Raw genomic sequence first — 19,237 nt, 5'->3', positions numbered from 1 at the left:
TTCAATACATAAGCTCTTTAATGGTGTTTACCAAAAGCAGTGAGGAAATCCCCTTAGAAAGACATTGAAGGAAGTTACGATCTAAAACACACTTGTTTGTTTCTCTAAAAGTATAATTCAAAGTCCTCAAAATCTGAGGCATCTTACATTTTATCAATTAAAGTAATATTTACTTCAATTACGGTTTCACTCTTGGAATATGTTAGTAGTTTATAGGAAATGTTTTTTCAATAAAAGTGGAAAAGAAAACTAAAAGAACAAGAAACCAAAGAAGACGAAATGTTTGGATGAATGTTTGGACGGGCTGTTGGTGAGAAAGCGAAGAACACTCCTACTTGCTCAAAAGTACGGTTCACCACTGAATTTGCTGCCTATGAAGCTTACAAGTTAAAAGCAGTCCCATTTCGTTGCAACCAAAATTTCCAAATTCCATAATACTTTCGTTTCGGATTGTAAGACCAAACCTTGGGCGTGAGATTCGCACAAAGCCAACTCTCCCGGTTGCCACTGTTACTCTCAGTACAATAAAATTACCATTAGTTTAGAAGTAGAAGGAGCCAACAAAAATACCAGCCCACGCGAATCCTGGAATCGTCTAATTCACGGTCATATCAAAACCCTCCATCACACCTATCATTTCCATTACGATGGATTCGTTATTTCCACTCACCGTTCTCGACCCCGTCCAAACAATTTGTAAATTGTAAACTCGATTATTATTAGAGAGAAAAAAAAGTAAGAAAACTAAATTTGTTAACTGAAAAAGAAAACTAGAAATCTCTCTCCCCTCGCCGAGCATCCACCGCTTCTCAGAAATAATTGTAAAGGGTTTCCTTTTCCCTGTCAAATTCAAAAGTATTAGTTTAGGAAATTTTGGTAATCTAGGGTTAAGAGTAAAACAGAAAAAAGAAAGATGGAGTCTTCTGTGGGTTCGAACTCGCATGGGAACCTGGACGAACAGATATCGCAGCTGATGCAGTGCAAGCCTTTATCGGAGCAGGAGGTACATATATTTTCTTCCCCCAACGTAACGGATCTGTTTCGGATTTCTTCATTTGCGGTTTGATCTGCGGCTTTTGCCACCGATCCATTTTTTGTTTAGTATTTTCTCTGTATGGGGTCAGATCCATTTTATTTTATCGAAGACTTTGAAGGGAAAACGAAAGCAAGATAAGATCTTTGTTGAATTATGTTTTTGTTCCACTTGCTTTCACTGGTATTGATTCGTTTTGTTTGTTCATTTTCTGGCTTTGTTTCATTTCCGAAAAAAGTATATATTCTTCCTGGAATTAAATGTGTTGCTTGTTTTCACTGATATTGATCCATTTTGTTCGTTCATTTTATCGTATGGTAACCATATTCAATTGACTAAAGAATTGGTTTTTGAGACTAGAAATTAATAGCCTCAAAATGTTCTTAGAGGGTAGAAATGTTCTGAATTTCTCGACAAGTTTGGCGAAGTCTATGGGTATCAGTTACCCTTTTTGTTGCATTTGGTCACGCTTAGGCTTCTCACGGTAGGAAGTTTTACACAAGCCTTGTTTGTCTAACTCCTGAATTAAATAGAACGCTCTTTAACAAAGAGCGAGGTGCTGTAATTTGAGTTGTGATAAATCAATTTCTTGCTTACTGCATTGATCTTATTTGGACAGTTATTTTAGTGTAGTCAAGCACCATATTTAGGCGCCAATGGCAATGATGAGCTTGCAAAAGCCAACTTTCATTGAGGCACATGCATTTTGTGTAGGCATAGGGTTGTAGGCTTCTGTTATGTTTCGTTTTTTTTTTTAATCTTTAAATGTGATGCATTGCATTATCTATTGAGGGTAAAAGGAAATGTACGGGGCATGCCAGAGTTGGGACAGAAAAAGCTCAAATATGGTCCTGACATGGGTATCAAGCAGCGGAACAGATAAATTGTTTTCAACTTAAAAATGGAGGTTGGAAAGAAGACTTTTGTGTAGAAGAAGGTGGCTGGTGGGTGGATGAAGCTTTAGAAAAAAAATGACAAATGAAAATGAGAAAAGAAGCAGCAGCAGCAGCAGCAGCTTGGCAGTGAATGAAGAAGAAGGTTTTTTGATATAGAAAGAATAATCTAGGGTTTTTCCTTTAATGATAAAACACATAGTTTTGTTAATGCCTAAAAAATGAAAAGTACAGAAGGTTCCGGAAAGTTTAAGAGAATAAAAAATAAAATGAATTATACTAGATATTTTAGTCCAAAGTCATTTTTTTGGGTAATAGTCCAAAGTCATTTGAGTTTTAATTAGTTAGTATGTTTTATTTATAAGGTGGGTTTTATCAATCAATCAATTAAGGGTGTGCCTTTGGATGGGTGGTGAGATCGTAACAGTGGGATTAAAACCTGTGATGGATATGCGTTTGGATTCAAATGCAGCTATAGCGTTGAGATGAGAATGGAAAATTACGATTAAGAACATTGGGCTAAAAATTGTATATAATAGAACTTTTAAATTATATCATTTTAAAGAAATTATTAAAAATATGTCAATTTATAATTTATTAATAAAATAATATGTATAATAATATTTTTGAATTTTTATTAGTGATGTAATTATTTATTTAAATAATATTTTACATTAATTAGATTATTATGTTATAAGTATTTTTAATAATATTTAACATATAAAATTTTAACAATTTTAATAATATTTAACAGATAAGAAGTTTATAACATATATTAGGAATAAAAAAAGTTTTGTCAGTAAATAGGTTACTATTTAGGGATAGTAGATAGAGAAATAGATGAAAGAAAGGATATTTTTATAAGTATGAACACTAGTTGCAGCAACTGGTGCTCAACCCTCCAGTGAAAAAATTTGCGTCAGTTGGGAAATCTCACCTCAATGGAGGTGATTCAAAGGGAACTGATTTGAGCATCAGTTCAACTTACTTCAATTTTTGCACTATAACTTCAAACGCACTGGCCCCAGTTGCATCCAAAGTAAAGATTAGTATAAATTTAATTCTATTAAAATAAATAATAATTTCAATTGATATTTCTTCACATATTAATAAAAGTATAAAAATATATTATATTGTCATGTCCATGCTTCATGGTTGTTAAATAACTTTATTTTGTTGTGGTCTATTCAACAACTGAGTTGATATTGCTTAACTTGGGACACTTAGTTATGGGTTTTATAATAGTATAGCTAAAATTGGAGTTATTACATATAATTGTAGAAATTACCAACTTCACTTGGATGACCTTTTTTCCCGTGCCTTTATTGTGCCTTGCACATCTATTTAGGTTAATGTTTCATCAGCTTTCATACTTGTTAATGTGCTCCCCTTATGGCTTGCTAAAATTCATTGTTTATTCACCCCTCTTTGTAGATAATAATCCTCTTCCATTGTGTGCCTGATATTATTGTGGGTTCTTTTTTTATTTATATAAATTAGGTTAGGGCATTATGTGACAAGGCTAAGGAGATACTGATGGACGAAAGCAATGTTCAGGTCTGCCTTATCATCCATTGTCTCTGTCGCCACTCTCTTTTATTAGCTTTTTCCCCCAATATAATATCTCTTTATTGATTATTTATGTTTCTGTTAGCCTATATTTGTTTGGTGATATTTTTAATTTTCTCAAGTATATGACTGAATTTTTTTTGGTTTAGTACAGCCTTATTCTGTGATCTGAGCTGCTAAAGATTTGTTTCTAGTGGTGGTAATGTCTCTGGTTCTTTTACTGAAAAGGAAATGTGCGGAGTCTGTTGCTTTAAAATCTTTTCTTTCTTCACATGATGAATGATAAGTTAAAAGACGCCAAAAGTTTTTGTTCAACAATTGATACTCTATTGAAAAAGGAAAAGGGAACAATAAGAACTTTGGATGCTTTTATAGCAATTGTTGGCTTTCATAGTTGTTCGTGTCTCTTCCTGTCCTTTGAACTCTTTATATGGTCATGAAGCATCTTTAACTTCTACGTATTTTATCTTTTGGTATGCATGCAAGCCCGCTGTGCTTTGGTTTGCAGAATAAAACCCTGCCAATTCCTTCCACGATATGAACTTAATCTGTCAAAACCAAAATTGTTGTGTTCTAACAATTGGGGTGTTCCTATGTGAACCTTGAATTCTTGGTTAAGTTTCTAGTTTTAAGACGTACTACTGGAGCCTTGAAATTACTTTAATGATCCATGAATTGCCTGTTCCTCCACATCACATATATGGTTGGCTTATTATGATTTGAATATTTTTATGTTTGGTGCAACACAGCCTGTCAAAAGCCCTGTTACAATATGCGGTGATATTCATGGGCAGTTTCATGATCTTGCAGAGCTTTTTCGAATTGGAGGGAAGGTAATTTTTCTGATTGAAGCTGCTTTTTTGTGTTTCAAATGTGATGCCAACTGTTGTGAACTATTTGCAATGAATGTAGTCTTTGTTCTTATTTGTTCTTCGACTATCATTTATAAATCAATAGCACAATTCACAGCTATCAACCACAGCCAATGATATTTCAACTCTATAGATTTTTTTTTTCATTAATTTGTTGGATGTTGTTAGTTGGAACTTGGAACACTGATGCCTGTATGTAACATATTGCGCTGGGAATCAGAATGACTTCCATATTTTGTGAGTTTGAATTGATTCGGATAGTTGTTTACTTTTTTGCTATTCATACAAGATTTCGGTGCAGTGATCTGTTTTTCTTAGTTTGACTTCTTATTTAGTTTATTTTGATATCAGTGTTCTTTTTTCTTTTAATATATTGTTTGTTTGGCAAATTTCATGGTCAGTGTCCAGATACAAATTACTTGTTCATGGGAGATTATGTTGATCGTGGTTACTATTCAGTTGAAACTGTAACAGTAAGTACGATATAATTTCCTGTTTTTCCTATATTTTACTTTTTATTTTCTTGTTTCTGATTGTGTTCTTTTCTATTAGTGATTATTCCAAGCTAGAAACCTACATTATTTTTGTTAATTAAACTGTAGTCGTTTTGGAAGAAAAGGAGATTTACTTTGTTGTTATGGTACTTTAATTGCTCTTTTCTTCCATTTGATTAAGTTTTTCTGACTGATGAATTTCCATGCAGTCTTGACTGAGTTTTGTAATCTTAGGTGGTGGATGCGTGTATGCGTGCACACTTACAGAAATATCGACGAGCTTAGTATATTCTTTGCTGAGCTGAGCACTTCATTGCTCGCTCAATTTTTTATTAATATTAGGTGGTAGGTATGTTTAATGTTGACTGATTTCTCTGTGTGCATGTGTGTGTATATATATATACACATACATGCACACATACATAAACATTTGTGCAATCACACAAATACACCTACGTGCTTGGTACTCAATTTGAGCTTATCACTTGGATGCTAAAACTGAATTATGGCAAAGTTTTTCATCTGTTGAAATGGGTCAAGTTTGATTAACTTTTTTTTTTTTTTAATCCTAACATATTACTTCAGAGCTTTATACCTTGTAAAGCATGTTGAAACCTTGTTCTTACTTCATATGTCTCTACTTCCCTCGCGTTGGAGTTCTATCTGCTGTTTGGGTTTCATATCCTACCATACTTGTGGGTTGATCACTACAACAAAGGGATTATAATGTATAATCGATTCTTTTTTCTTTCCTGTTGTCATAAGTAGTCTGGAGGAGGTGGAGTCTCAGGAATAATGCTATAAATATTATTGTTCATTCTATGAATGATTTGTCAATGACCTTAACTGATTGCAATTAATTGTGTTTTCTTATGGTTGCAACTCTTAATTTGCTTGTGATGATTCTTGATCAGCTCTTGGTAGCCCTCAAAGTGCGTTACCCTCAACGGATAACAATTCTCAGGGGAAATCATGAGAGCCGTCAGGTATGCTATGTTATTTGTGTGTCATTTATGTTTTCCATTTTTCATTGCCAGTTATATCTTCTTTATTGTTTCATGTCTTGTTAATGATTTCATGTTTTAAACGCAGATTACTCAAGTGTATGGCTTTTATGATGAATGCTTAAGGAAGTGAGTATCTTAGAATCTTGCTATATAAATTTATTTGTGTGCAGAAATACTTTCTTTCTTAGGGTTGAGATTGATGCTACCTTTCTTTATTTTGATTGTAAATATTGCCTTGTATCTGTCCTTTTTCATTCATTTCATTTATTTATGTGGTTTGCAAAGGTATTCAGGCTTAAGAATTAATTTTGTATTGTGATTTGGTCATAGTTTGTTGTCAATGTCCAGCTTTGACGCAACATGCTAATGTGGAAAATAAATAAAACAAAGAGGACAGATGATAGGGCACTATGTGAAGATTGTTTCAAAAAGTATGATCTAGATGTAAGATATGTTTTTTTAATAGCTGCCATATCTTCCTTTACTAACTCAACTTTGTTGTTTAAATCAGTTTATTGCCCAATTGTTCAATTAAGAAAAATAATGTGTTATTTTAGTGCTGAGGCAATGGGATGTCGTCCATATCCATGAATCAAGCTTGTTTTGCATGCAGTTTTCTAATTTTAAAGTACATGTGAAGTTTTCTGCGATTGAATACTGGATGATTCTTCTGAAATTTACAGAACCAGTTACGTAGTCAAAATTATTTGGAACTACTTTAATGGTGCATGCTGGTCCTGTGTTAATTATTCATTCATTTTCTTGGATTAGCAAGTTTCTCTTATTAAATTATTGGTTGGGTTTGAAGCTGCATTTTCTATTTTATCTGCAGGTACGGAAGTGCTAATGTTTGGAAGATCTTTACTGATCTGTTTGACTATTTTCCGCTAACGGCATTGGTTAGTATTTTCATATTTATGGCAATGTTTTGGTAACCAGAGTGGTGGTTGGACCAGTTAGGCCATGGTTCCCAGTCTGACTGGTTTGATAAGATAAAATATTTAAAAAATTCATAAAAAATAAAAATATTAAAAATGGAAAAATCTGGTTCAACTGTCCAGTATTGGTTCGCAGGTCAGCCAATTCAACCTCTTTCTCCAGACCAGCCGGTCTGGTCCGGTTCCAACAATCTTGATTTATGGTCTGATGTTGTTGAAGTGATAAGTTTTTTAGGCTGTTACTTGAAATTAGGACATTAACCTGGGTGTACCTCAAATACTTGAGATACTTAGCACCATGTGGTTGATCTATTTCAATGTTTCAATACTGGGCGCGACTTTTGGCAAGTATTCCCCTGCTGCTCTTCATTTTTCATGAAGTGCTTGCCTTACTCGCGACCAATGGATATGTGGAGTTCAGACCCTCTAAATATAAGAAAAAACTATAAAAGTCGAACATATCCTTGTTTGAGGCGTACTTGTAACCAACTCTCATCTGGAGTTGGTGTAGACCCCGTATTTACTACATGATGTAACCTTTCAACTTCTTCCATATAATACTAAATACTAATCAAAATAAAGATACTGCCATCAGTTTTAGCTTGCTTTTTTCATCATTTTTCCTGACAGCCCCAGAACCTTTTGTTTTGCTGGTCTTTATATCTAGTAATCTTTGCCCAAAACAGCAGCTGTAATCATCACCAAAAGCTTCAATTGTATGCTTAATATTATAGTTGACTAAACAGCTAATTAAGTTAACCTGAGCAAATGCTGCTGATTTTACTACAAACTTCTGACATAGTTCTTTTAGTTTTTGGCAACTGAATTCAGTTGCTGTGAAAAGCATTGTATTTGTTAATGGTTCTTAGCTGCAGAGATTCTGTTGTTTTGAAGGTTGAATCTGAAATTTTCTGTCTCCATGGTGGATTGTCGCCATCCATTGAAACCTTGGATAACATACGTAATTTCGATCGTGTCCAAGAAGTCCCTCATGAGGGTCCCATGTGTGATCTATTGTGGTCTGATCCGGATGATCGTTGTGGTTGGGGTATTTCTCCAAGGGGTGCTGGATATACCTTCGGCCAAGTATTATTATTATTATTATTATTATCATTATCATTATTTTTAGCTTTGCTTCCTTTTTTTTTTTTTCCTCCGTTTTTCTCAAGTGGTCCATGGACTTGCGTGTTAATTTTTATGACATCTTCAGGACATATCTGAGCAATTTAACCATACAAACAATTTGAAGCTTATTGCTAGGGCTCATCAGTTGGTAATGGAAGGATACAATTGGGGTCATGTAAATACTTCCTCTATTTTGTTGCTTTCTCCAGAAGCATCTTAGTTTTGGTATGAAATTTGTGTAAATGATATCATTTCTTCGACAGGAACAAAAGGTTGTTACTATATTTAGCGCACCCAATTATTGCTATCGGTGTGGAAACATGGCCTCCATCCTGGAAGTTGATGACTGCAAGGGTCATACGTTTATTCAGGTGTGCTGTTTTCATGCTGCTTGCTCAATATTTTCATTTTGGCTTGTGTATGAACTATAACTTCAGCAATGATGTCCGTATCTGTTGTTGCAGTTTGAGCCAGCTCCTAGGAGAGGAGAGCCAGATGTAACCCGGAGGACACCTGATTACTTCCTATAGAGCACACTAACTTTGCGTTGTTGAATCTCTTGTGGCCTGTGCCCGTCAATGGGTTTGCGCTGAGGGCTTTTGCGAAATTTAAGATGCGATTTGTTTGGCAATGGCGGCAAGCTTGTACATGGCTAGTGAGTGACGCTGCTTCCTTGGTGAGGGTTGGTTGGGTTGTTTCCTTGAATTGAGTTTTGGTTGAGTTTACGCGAGGCAGAAAAGCTGGGCAACTCTATAGGGCCATATATATTTGTACCATTTCCAGCTGACTGACAGACAATATGGCATTTACTTTCCTTTTAATTTTTGTTTTTAAAAGAAGGGCTGTTTGAGGATTGGGGTTGGGGATCTGTAGAGATACTGACAACATTTTCCTTGTATGTTTGTGAATGACTTTGTGGGGCTCAAGTTGTTCAAAATTCCAAATGTGAATGACTAATTTTATTGGCAACGTACCCCTATGTATACCGAGAAGCTTCACTTTTGTTTTCAGTTAAAATTTTGAGATATCTTTTGGCCGTGTCGGTATGAATTACCGTTTTGGCTCTGTTACACTTGAAGGGTATTTGGACCGTAACTGATGTTCTTTTTCCCCCTTTTTTTCCCAAAGATTACTCTTGATGATCCTGTCCAGATGCAGTAACAACAATGGCATTTGCAACAACCACAAACACCTTCGAAGTGGATTTATCTTTAAACATGGAATATGGTATAAGAACCCCAAAAGTTAGGCTCCGAATTGGAGAAGCAAAGGGTTCAGTCTCTGAGAGGCTCGTCTTCTTTCTCCTCCCTTTGCCTGAGGATTTCACCGAAAACGTAAAAAAGCAAATCCAAATGAAAAGATACAAAATGATGCAAATTTACGCTAGTTGCAGGTTAAGAAAGCTAAAATATGATGATTAAATCACTTATTTCTCCTTTTCATATAACGAGGATTGTTAATTTTTTCTCTATCCATTGTAAATACTATTTATGTTTGAGATTGTTAATAATTTCGTGCCCAAATTTGGAATTTATATCTCTTGAGTACATCACTCACGGTGAGAATCTAGTTGATTTAATCTGCACGTATCGTATGTTGAAAGAAGAAAACGGACAAATAGTGGTAGTAAAAGTAGAGATGGTGACGCAACGTATTGGCAAGCGCCCGGGAATGCTGAATTTCTAGATACCCCAGTCCCACCCAGCCTCTTCTTTTTGACTATATTTTACAGCAACTCTTCTTGGCTCTGACTTCCTCTCATACTATATTAGTACTAAACAATCCCTCCCTCCCCCTCAAACTTTGGTGAGTCAACGATGACGCAACTAGAACTCCAGTCAAGGAACGGGGTCGCACCTCCAGGCATGGACGAAGAAAATCTTGGCCACCCTTCCGAACAACCAGCCAAAACACCCAAAAAGTTGACTCTGATCCCTCTAATTTTCCTCATCTATTTTGAAGTTGCCGGCGGTCCCTATGGAGAAGAACCGGCAGTCCAGGCTGCAGGACCCCTCTTGGCCCTTCTGGGCTTCCTCCTCTTTCCTTTTATCTGGAGCGTCCCTGAAGCTCTCATCACGGCTGAGCTTTCTACTGCTTTTCCTGGTAATGGAGGCTTCGTTATTTGGGCTGAACGTGCGTTCGGTCCATTCTTTGGGTCCCTGATGGGATCTTGGAAGTTCTTGAGTGGTGTCATTAACATCGCAGCTTTCCCAGTTCTCTGCGTGGACTACCTGGAGAAGATCATTCATCCTTTGGAGTCGGGGTGGCCTCGCCACATCTCTATATTGATTTCCACGCTGGTATTATCTTTTGTAAACTATACCGGATTAGCCATCGTTGGCTGGGCTGCAGTTTTGCTGGGCGTTATTTCGCTTTCGCCTTTCATTATAATGTCTCTCATAGCAATCCCCAAGATCCAACCCCATAGATGGCTGAGTTTAGGTCAGAAAGGTGTGAAAAGAGATTGGAATTTGTTCTTCAACACGCTTTTTTGGAATTTAAACTTTTGGGACAACGTCAGTACTCTCGCCGGCGAAGTAGATAAACCCCAGAAGACGTTTCCTCGAGCTTTGCTTGTGGCAGTGGTTTTCACTTGCTTAGCCTACCTGGTTCCACTATTCGCGGTTATTGGGGCTGTTTCCGTGGATCAACGTGATTGGGGGTCCGGATTTCATGCTGACGCTGCTGAGTTGATTGCAGGGAGGTGGCTAAAAGTGTGGATCGAAGTTGGTGCTGTTTTATCAGCGATTGGCTTATTTGAAGCTCAACTAAGCAGCTGTGCTTATCAACTGGAGGGAATGGCAAATTTAGCCATTCTGCCCAAGCTTTTTGGTAGCAGAGCCAAATGGTTCAACACTCCTTGGGTGGGGATACTGCTTTCAACTTTGATCACAATTGGAATGTCGTATATGGATTTCACTGATATCATATCCTCCGCAAATTTCTTGTACAGTTTAGGGATGCTTCTGGAGTTTTCTTCTTTTGTTTGGTTGAGGAGAAAGTTGCCAGAAATAAAAAGACCTTACAGGGTGCCTCTCAGGATTCCGGGACTAGTTCTCATGTGCTTAATCCCATCTGCATTCCTTGTAATTATTATGGTTATTGCCACTAAAATTGTGTATTTGGTTAGTGGACTCATGACTGTTGGCGCCATTGGATGGTACTTTCTGATGAAATTTTGTAGGGAAAACAAGGTACTCAACTACAGCGTTGCTGAAGATGAAGAAGAAAGATGATGACATTTCAAGTTAATGCAATTTGTCTTGTGTCTTCTTTTGCATATCGGTTGAATAAATATTATTATGTGTCAAAACATTTTTAAACATGAATACTACGGCAACACTCAAACGAGCTTGGCATAGGTAGAAGCCGGTTTGTTTTATAATTTGTTTCGTGTATGTAATATAATATAAAACTAGTGTCCTCAATTTTCCAGCTCTTGGTGTTAATTTTTCTACACACTACCAAAACAATCAGCAATCGTATCTAGTCACTTACATATCTTATATTACATCTCCTCTCCTCTTGCTTTCAAGTTTTATCGATTTAATCATTGTGCCGTTACTTTTTTTTTAGGCAATTTCTTTCTTTCTTTTTTCTTCTCAAAAGATTTGAGAAGCAAAAGAAATAAACTTAATTTGTGGATTGATAAACCACTGAAGCCCAAAACAACCCAAAACAAAATTTAATTCATCTAAAAACATCCCATTCTCTTCTTACTCTTTACCAATTCCCTTTGGATCTTTGCAGATGAGAAAGACAACCACCGAACTCCGAGAAAGGTTGAAAGATATCGACAACGTTGAGTTTACTGCTACAATCCTAGCTTGTTAAGTTAGGCAGGTGAAATTTCATGATAGATTTAGATTTTATTTTAAATTTGTTTTTAGATGAATTAAATTTTGTTTTGGGTTTTAATTATTAGAAATCGTATTTGGATTTAATTTTATTATTTGGGTTTGAGTAATTTTATTTTAATTTATGTTATAGTCTAAAATACAATGATATTAATCTATTTGCTTCACTTCTCAAATATTTTATAAAAAAAAAGAAAAGAAAACGAAGAATGAAAGTTAAAAGAAAAAGAATTAAATTTCTCAAAAAGAAAAAATATAGGAATTAGATGTGCATTTGACTTAAAAAAATTTCGTTCAAAACGAACATGTAACGTAACCATTAATAATTCAATAACCAAAATGTTATAAATCAATAAAAATTAATGATTATTGTATAATAAAATAAAGTTAAGTGAACAAAATGTAATTTTGAACAATTTTTTCTTTTGAGATTTTATTATTTCGAATAAATAGCGGAAAACACAATTTACCTTCAAATTTGACCTAAATTTAAGTGAGAAAAAAGGCCAACATTCTGTAATACCTCCTATCTCTTTTACGTTTTGATGTGCAAAAGAATTAAAAAACTCAAAAGGCAAAATTTTATAAAACCTTGCTAGAGAATATTTGTATAATCGTAAATCGCTTATTTATAAGGATTATATTTTATTTATTCCGTTTTTTTTCCTCTTCTTTAGATAAATCATAATGTGTATAAACATGTACCTTGGCTAGAATAAAATACACGAGTTAACTCAAAATATGTTTTTCCCCTATTTTTTAAGGTTGTGTTTGTTTCTTGAAAAATGATTTATGCAAAAAAAAAATTCTTTTTAATATTTTTTGTATTTGTTTCTAAAATAGTTTGATCAACAAAAAGATATTTATAAATTAAGGGAAAAAATCTCTTTTCTTATAAGTTGATTTACATTTTTGAAAAATGCATGTCATTTTTCGAAAAAAATATTAATATTCAATACTATTAAACATACAAATTTAATTATTTATATTTAATAATATAGTAAATTATTAATGTAATCAATAAAATTTATTATTTTAATAAACTATTTAATATTAAAATTTTAGTTTAATAATAAAATTTAACAATTTATAAATATTTAACAATAAAATATTTATAGTATAAAATACAATGTTGCTTGAATCGGACAGGACTAGCTGGTCAACCTAGTTGGACCGAGAATCGGCTAGACTCAGGGTCGCAGCCGGGGGGGCTGGTAGGGGCCCTGCCCCCCTAAAATGAAAAAAATTTCCATTTAGGCATTTTAAAAAAATTAAATTAGTAAAGGTAAAATTACACTTTGCTTCCCTAAAAAATGATAAAATTTTGATATAATCCTTTAAAAATCATAAAGATATAGACTATTCAAATGGTGAAATTGTATTTTTACTATTGTAAAAATTAAATTTTAATTTCAACCCCCTTAAAAAAAATTTATGCCTTCGCTCCGGACTAGAGTATTGGTTTAGAGAGGGGCTTTGAACCAATTGACTCAAAAATTGAAATGAACCAGTCGAACTGAATAAACAGTCGGTTGAACCAAGCAATTGAACTAGATTTTTTAAAATTTTAAAATATTTTTTATGTTAAAAATAATAATAATTTTTTAATTGAATCGGTTGGACCGACGAATCGCCGATCTAATCGAATCGACCACTAATCCAGTTTAAAAAACATTGATAAAATATAATTATTTTAATATATAAATAATGTGTATTTGTTTAAGCCATTCTTAGCTTAATTTATCAGTTAAAACTCTAATGTGTCATTATATACTCTCTTATATGTATTTTAAATTAAATTTTTGTAACATCCCCTAACCCGACCCGTTAATTGGGTCAAACCTCAGGATGCTACATTTTTTGTCGAAGCAAAAACATTGATTTCGTATCACCAAAATGTTGCGTTTAGACTTGGGATTGGGAATATAAAATTTTATTTTTAAAACACAAAAAATATTTTCTCTATTATTTTAGATCTAAGTATCGGTGTCTTAATTTAAGTGTTGATATCCTTGTCCTGGTATCAATACCAATTTGAGTTTCGAAGTTTAAAAATTTCAAATAAATACAATAATTATCAATGCACTAACTAAAGTATCAATACATTCCTCAAGGTATCAATACTATATTCTATAGATACCAAAATATGGTTTGATGTTTTGAAATAAGAGAAAATTCACCTTGGGTCAATTTGCACCTTATACCCTAGCATCTCATATTTATTACAAGATAACCCTATATGTTTAAGGTACAAATTTTATTATCAAATATTATTATCCAACAACTCATTTCAAATTATATGATATTTTCTTAATAAATCCCATATGCATGCCTGTACTTCTAAAGTTTATTAAATTAATACAATTATCATTAAAGATATTGTACTTTCAAAAATTAGTTTACCCTTTCATACCATATCTATTATCAACATTTACCATATGATTTATCGATTAGGATTTCTCAATTCATCTTATATCAATTATTCATTTAATGTCTCAGCAATGTTTTTAGAATTCATGTATGTATAAGCAAAATCCCTCATTTGCAATAATTACCTTACATTATAAATTCTCCTATTATTTTTCTCCTTCTCATCTTCATTCAACATCTTTAATATTTTTATCATATCATATCTATATGTGACATTAATTAAGGTTTCTCCAATTACATAAATATCCTTATCAAGGCTGTCCATTTGAATGGTAGTCACTAAATTACTTATATCTCGGTCTACAGGATTTGAAATTACAATCCACTTTTTGTGTTTGAAACTAGAGTTGATGAAATTTTTATGGTAAAAATTTTAGAATTTCTAATTAAGCTAATTAATACAATAAATTCTTTAAATTCTTTCCTGTTCTGCTGCTAGGCAATTCTGACTCTTCTTCACTAAAATTAAAATCTCTCTCAGTAAAAATCTCGTACTATCTTACCCTTTTTTCCCTTGAAAAAAGACTCATTATAATTTTAGGGATATAAATTTCATCACCTAAGCATTTTTTACAATTTATAATGATTTTTTAAAGTTTGGACAGGGGAATCTAGAATCATCCTGACCTTGTTTCACAAAAATATTATATCTCACAATATACACTTCCATTGCTTACACAATTTCTTTTATATAAAACCAGACCCATTAAGCTTTAATTTCATATTTTATTCAATCACTAAATCAGTTTTTACAATTTTTGGTAAATTTTTAAAGTTAAACAACTATTGTTGTCCAACAACTATTTTAGAGTTTAATGTTTACTTTTTCATGGTTCTTTGCATTAATTTTCATTTAAACATACGTAGTCATTATACTTTTGATTGTTATTCAATTTAATCCTTAAAGCTCACATATCTTTAACATATAATTTTATCATAACATATCTTATTTCAATTATAAATCTCTCAAGTTTATGATTTAGTCTCTATCATCATGAAAATTCATTATTTACTAAAATTTCATCTTTAACATTACTTTATAATTAATCCATTAACACTCAACTTTCCATTTAAACTTTCTAACACGATACTTTATTTGACGTATACACTTTCATACACTTTGCAATTTAGTTATTGTCTTCTCATGTTTCATCATATGCTTCCACAATATTACCATATCAGTTCACATAACAATCTTTTACATATCTTACTCCATGTATATGTCACGGGGCTAGACCTTTTGTCTCGCAATCCGTGCGGCATTAGGCAATCCGTTCGTCTAAACTCGCCTAAGTCAGCCTTAACTCAAGTGAGGATTCTTTTAGAACTCCTCTAAGGCACCAAATCGAAGAGCGGAAGCGATTTATGCCAAAAGAAGCTAACCAAATAACAACAAAAAGCCATAGAAAAGATTGCACACAAGGTGTTTGAGTAAATGCTCTTAGAATTCTATTACTCTTAAAAATTCAGAATATAATGGAATGAATACAAATGAGGGGGAGGCTCTCTATTTATAGTTGAGCTCCCCCAAAACCGACGGTCAAGATACATTTACATCGACAGATGAGATTTAACCATATCCCTTAATTTTAGGGATTTACAATATAAGCCTTATCAAATCAAATCTAATATTTACAAGATATGATTCCCTCTATCTTCTAAGATTAGTTACCATATTAGCCTAAGTTGCCATCTCTTCATTATCAGGCCAACTAGGCTTCAATCTAATAGGCTTGTCCAATAGCTCTTTGAATCGGGCCAGTTCTTGTCAGCCAAATGATCCCCATCTGAGCAATAGACCTCCATTGGATGCATTTGGTGTGATGGTCACGGGCTTTGAACTTTGGCCCGTGACATCTCCCCCACCCATTCTCACAACGCCCTCGTTGCGACTTCCGAATGGCACTGACTTGATTCATCTTTAAACTTTCTCGTTGCCTTGACTTCTCCCTGACTTGCCTTGCGATCAGGTTGTCCCTTCCTTCGGTACCTTTACCTCGGCTTCCGTGGCGTCTTCCCTTGAACCGTTACACTCATTGGTACATCTTGTTGGCAAGAAGTCTCTGCTCTAACTTGCCTCAACTTTGACTTGTTCTCTCTTGAATCATCTTGATTCTCACATCTTGGCTTCGTATTGCCCACAGTCCCTTGGCCTCTTTACTCATGAAATTTGAAAGGGCCCTACAACCTTGCCAAGCAAACAAGTCAGAATTCAAAACACTATCAAAGTGTTCGTAATGTACCTTACTCGCAGCATTTACTCGTCCCGACTGTTTTCGCATCGCTCCCTTTTCCTTGAAGCCCAATGCACAACCCACATTTCCCAAAGGTGTTGGCTCCATAGTAGAATCTGCAGGCTTCATATCGAACTCTTGCGCCACTAACACTTCCGAATGAGCTTTCGTATCTTTCTGTTCTATCGAGTCAATGTTCCTCTCATACGAAACATCCTCGACTAGTTGGATTGACGATAACACCTTTGCCCCCACCTACATATCTCGACGCACCGGCACAACAATTCTTGTTAACGGAACGGTGATAATATGAATTTGATCGGCCCATGGATATATAACTGCTTGAATCCTGTCAAGGAAGTTTAAGCCAAGTACAAAATCGTAATCATCTAATTGGATTACTTCAAAGTCTTCATTGCCCTTCCATTCGCCGATTTGTAGCTCCACATTCTGAACTACCCCCATAGTTGGGGCCTCCTCGAAATTTACTGTCTTGATCTTCTTATTCAATTTCCTAATCGGCAGACCAAGCTTCCCTGCAGCTCTTTACGATATAAACAAGTTCGATGCTCCCGTATCAATAAGAGCACCCCGCTTCTGACCCACAATGTTGATGTCTACAAACATCAACCCTTCTTTACCATTCCTCTTATTAGGAATGAGAACCATCTAATTGACCCTCGATGGCTTTTCCTTAATAGGCTTCGCCTCTTCCGGCTCATCATTTCTCTTGATAGTCGAAACTGAAGATACATTTGGGCAGTCCCTCTTCATGTGCGATCCCTTACAAAAGTAGCATCGTAACTTTCCCCTCTTTTCTTTCGGGCTATTAGGTCTCCACTTCTCATTTCGTGGTTTTCTATCACCATCGTTGCTACTAGCATTGCCACCATAGCTTTTTTCCTCTTCATCCTCCTCATGGTACCCACCATTGCCCCTCCTGTTGGGCTTGGAAGATTTAAACCTGTCCCTTCTCGGAGCAAGTTCCACTATGGACTTCGCTACCATCATGGCATTGGTAAGTTCCCGAACTCTTCGACGTTGCAATTCTTGCTTCGCCCATGGTTTCAACCCATCTGTAAAGGAGAAAAATGCTTCTTTCTCGCTCAAATCAGATATCTGGAGCATGAGTTCACTGAACTCCCGCACATACTCCCTAACCGTGCTTCATTGCGTTAGCCGTCGCAACTTTGCTCAAGCTTCATCCTCGACATACTCGGGGTAAAACTGTGCTTTAAATTCACTTTGGAACTCTTCTCAAGTCTCAATTTCAGTCCAACCACGTTTCACATCAGTGGACCTACGTCACCACCATAACAAAGCAACATCAGTGAAATACATAGCAATAGTATTTACCTTTGTGACATCATCCTCGATGTTCATCGCACGGAAGTATTGCTCCATGGCCCAAGGAAAGTTATCCACTTCACTTGCGGACCTTGCCCCTTTAAACGCCTTCGGCTTGGGCACATCTATCGCTTGTGGCTTCGGCTTTGAAGCCAACATTCCATTCCCTACGGAAGCCTTGAAAATCTTGAGCTCCCCCTTAAGCTCATTGATCTCCTCCTTCAAAGCTGTTGCCATAGCCTCGACAGCATCGTCCTTTCCAACCAGCTTATTCTCCGAGGAACCGATAGTATCCCACACAAATTCTCTAAGCTGCTCTTGCAATGTTCGCAACCCATCATTGTGTCTATCATCGACATCGTCGATCCTCTCCTTGACGTCCCCATGGACTCCTCGAGAGTGACGACTCGATCCTTCAAAGTTGACAATAAGTCCCTTGATCGACTCACTTTTCTGGCCCTTCCTCAGGTCTCCATTGGTTCACTCTAACCAACAACTTCTTTCGATACCCAACAGTGCCTTCGAACCAAAAGCTCTGACACCAACTGTCACGGGGCTAGACCTTTCGTCTCGCAATCCGTGCGGCCCTAGACAATCCGTTCGTCTAAACTCGCCTAAGTCAGCCTTAACTCAAGTGGGATTCTTTTAGAACTCCTCCAAGGTACCAAATCGAAGAGCGGAAGCGATTTATGCCAAAAGAAGCTAACCAAAGAACAATAGAAAGCCACAGAAAAGATTGCACACAAGGTGTTTGAGTAAATGCTCTCAGAATTCTATTACTCTTAAGAATTCAGAATACAATGGAATGAATACAAATGAGGGGAGGCTCTCTATTTATAGTTGAGCTCCCCCAAAACCGACGATAAAGATACATTTACATCGACGGATGAGATTTAACCATATCCCTTAATTTTAAGGATTTACAAGATAAGTCTTATCAAATCTAATCTAATCTTTACAAGATATGATTCCCTCTATCTTCTAAGATTAGTTACCATATTAGCCTAAGTTGCCATCTCTTCATTATCGGGCCAACTAGGCTTCAATCTGACAGGCTTGTCCAATAGCTCTTTGAATCGGGCCAGTTCTTATGGACCAAATAATCCCCATCTGAGCAATAGACCTCCATTTGATGCATTTGGTGCGATGGTCAGGGGCTTTGAACTTTGGCCTGTGACATATACACTTACTTGCTTCTATAAACTTTTACATCTTTTACGATTTAATTAATTTTCTCACTTTTAATGTTCTCTTTAACATATACTTAATATAGTAATTCATATCATCAATATTAGACTCAACAATTCACAACTTAATTAAAACAAGTAAGATTCTAGTTGTGTTTACATTATTTCTTTAACCTCTTCACTTTTTCCTCAACCGTCTTCACTTCTACTTTAAATTTTTTTCTTTTAAGATAATATTCTCACTCTCTAAT

At 35.2% G+C, this 19,237-nt stretch overlaps 2 protein-coding genes across 3 annotated transcripts; both read left to right on the top strand.

Annotated features, from left to right (window-relative positions):
- Nucleotides 1-284: 284 nt before the first annotated feature.
- Nucleotides 285-8,958, top strand: LOC107907388 (serine/threonine-protein phosphatase PP2A-2 catalytic subunit). 2 transcript variants are annotated; one of them, XM_041092936.1, is made up of 11 exons: nt 285-1,003; nt 3,427-3,483; nt 4,245-4,328; nt 4,769-4,840; nt 5,776-5,847; nt 5,954-5,994; nt 6,701-6,767; nt 7,701-7,892; nt 8,017-8,106; nt 8,195-8,302; nt 8,396-8,958. In XM_041092936.1, the coding sequence occupies exons 1-11, from the start codon at nt 914-916 to the stop codon at nt 8,459-8,461; spliced, it is 939 nt and encodes a 312-aa protein (XP_040948870.1). In that variant the 5' UTR covers nt 285-913; the 3' UTR covers nt 8,462-8,958. The 2 variants fall into 2 exon arrangements, with proteins under 2 accessions (XP_040948870.1, XP_040948871.1); XM_041092937.1 differs by lacking the exon at nt 4,769-4,840.
- Nucleotides 8,959-9,541: 583 nt separating this feature from the next.
- LOC107907387 (probable polyamine transporter At3g13620) lies at nt 9,542-11,366 on the top strand. Its single transcript, XM_016834756.2, has one exon. The coding sequence runs from the start codon at nt 9,749-9,751 to the stop codon at nt 11,165-11,167; it is 1,419 nt and encodes a 472-aa protein (XP_016690245.2). The 5' UTR covers nt 9,542-9,748; the 3' UTR covers nt 11,168-11,366.
- Nucleotides 11,367-19,237: the final 7,871 nt, after the last annotated feature.

This window comes from Gossypium hirsutum, chromosome D05 (assembly GCF_007990345.1).
Source record: "Gossypium hirsutum isolate 1008001.06 chromosome D05, Gossypium_hirsutum_v2.1, whole genome shotgun sequence".
Lineage (NCBI taxonomy): Eukaryota > Viridiplantae > Streptophyta > Magnoliopsida > Malvales > Malvaceae > Gossypium > Gossypium hirsutum.
This window is presented reverse-complemented; position numbering and strand designations above follow the sequence as displayed.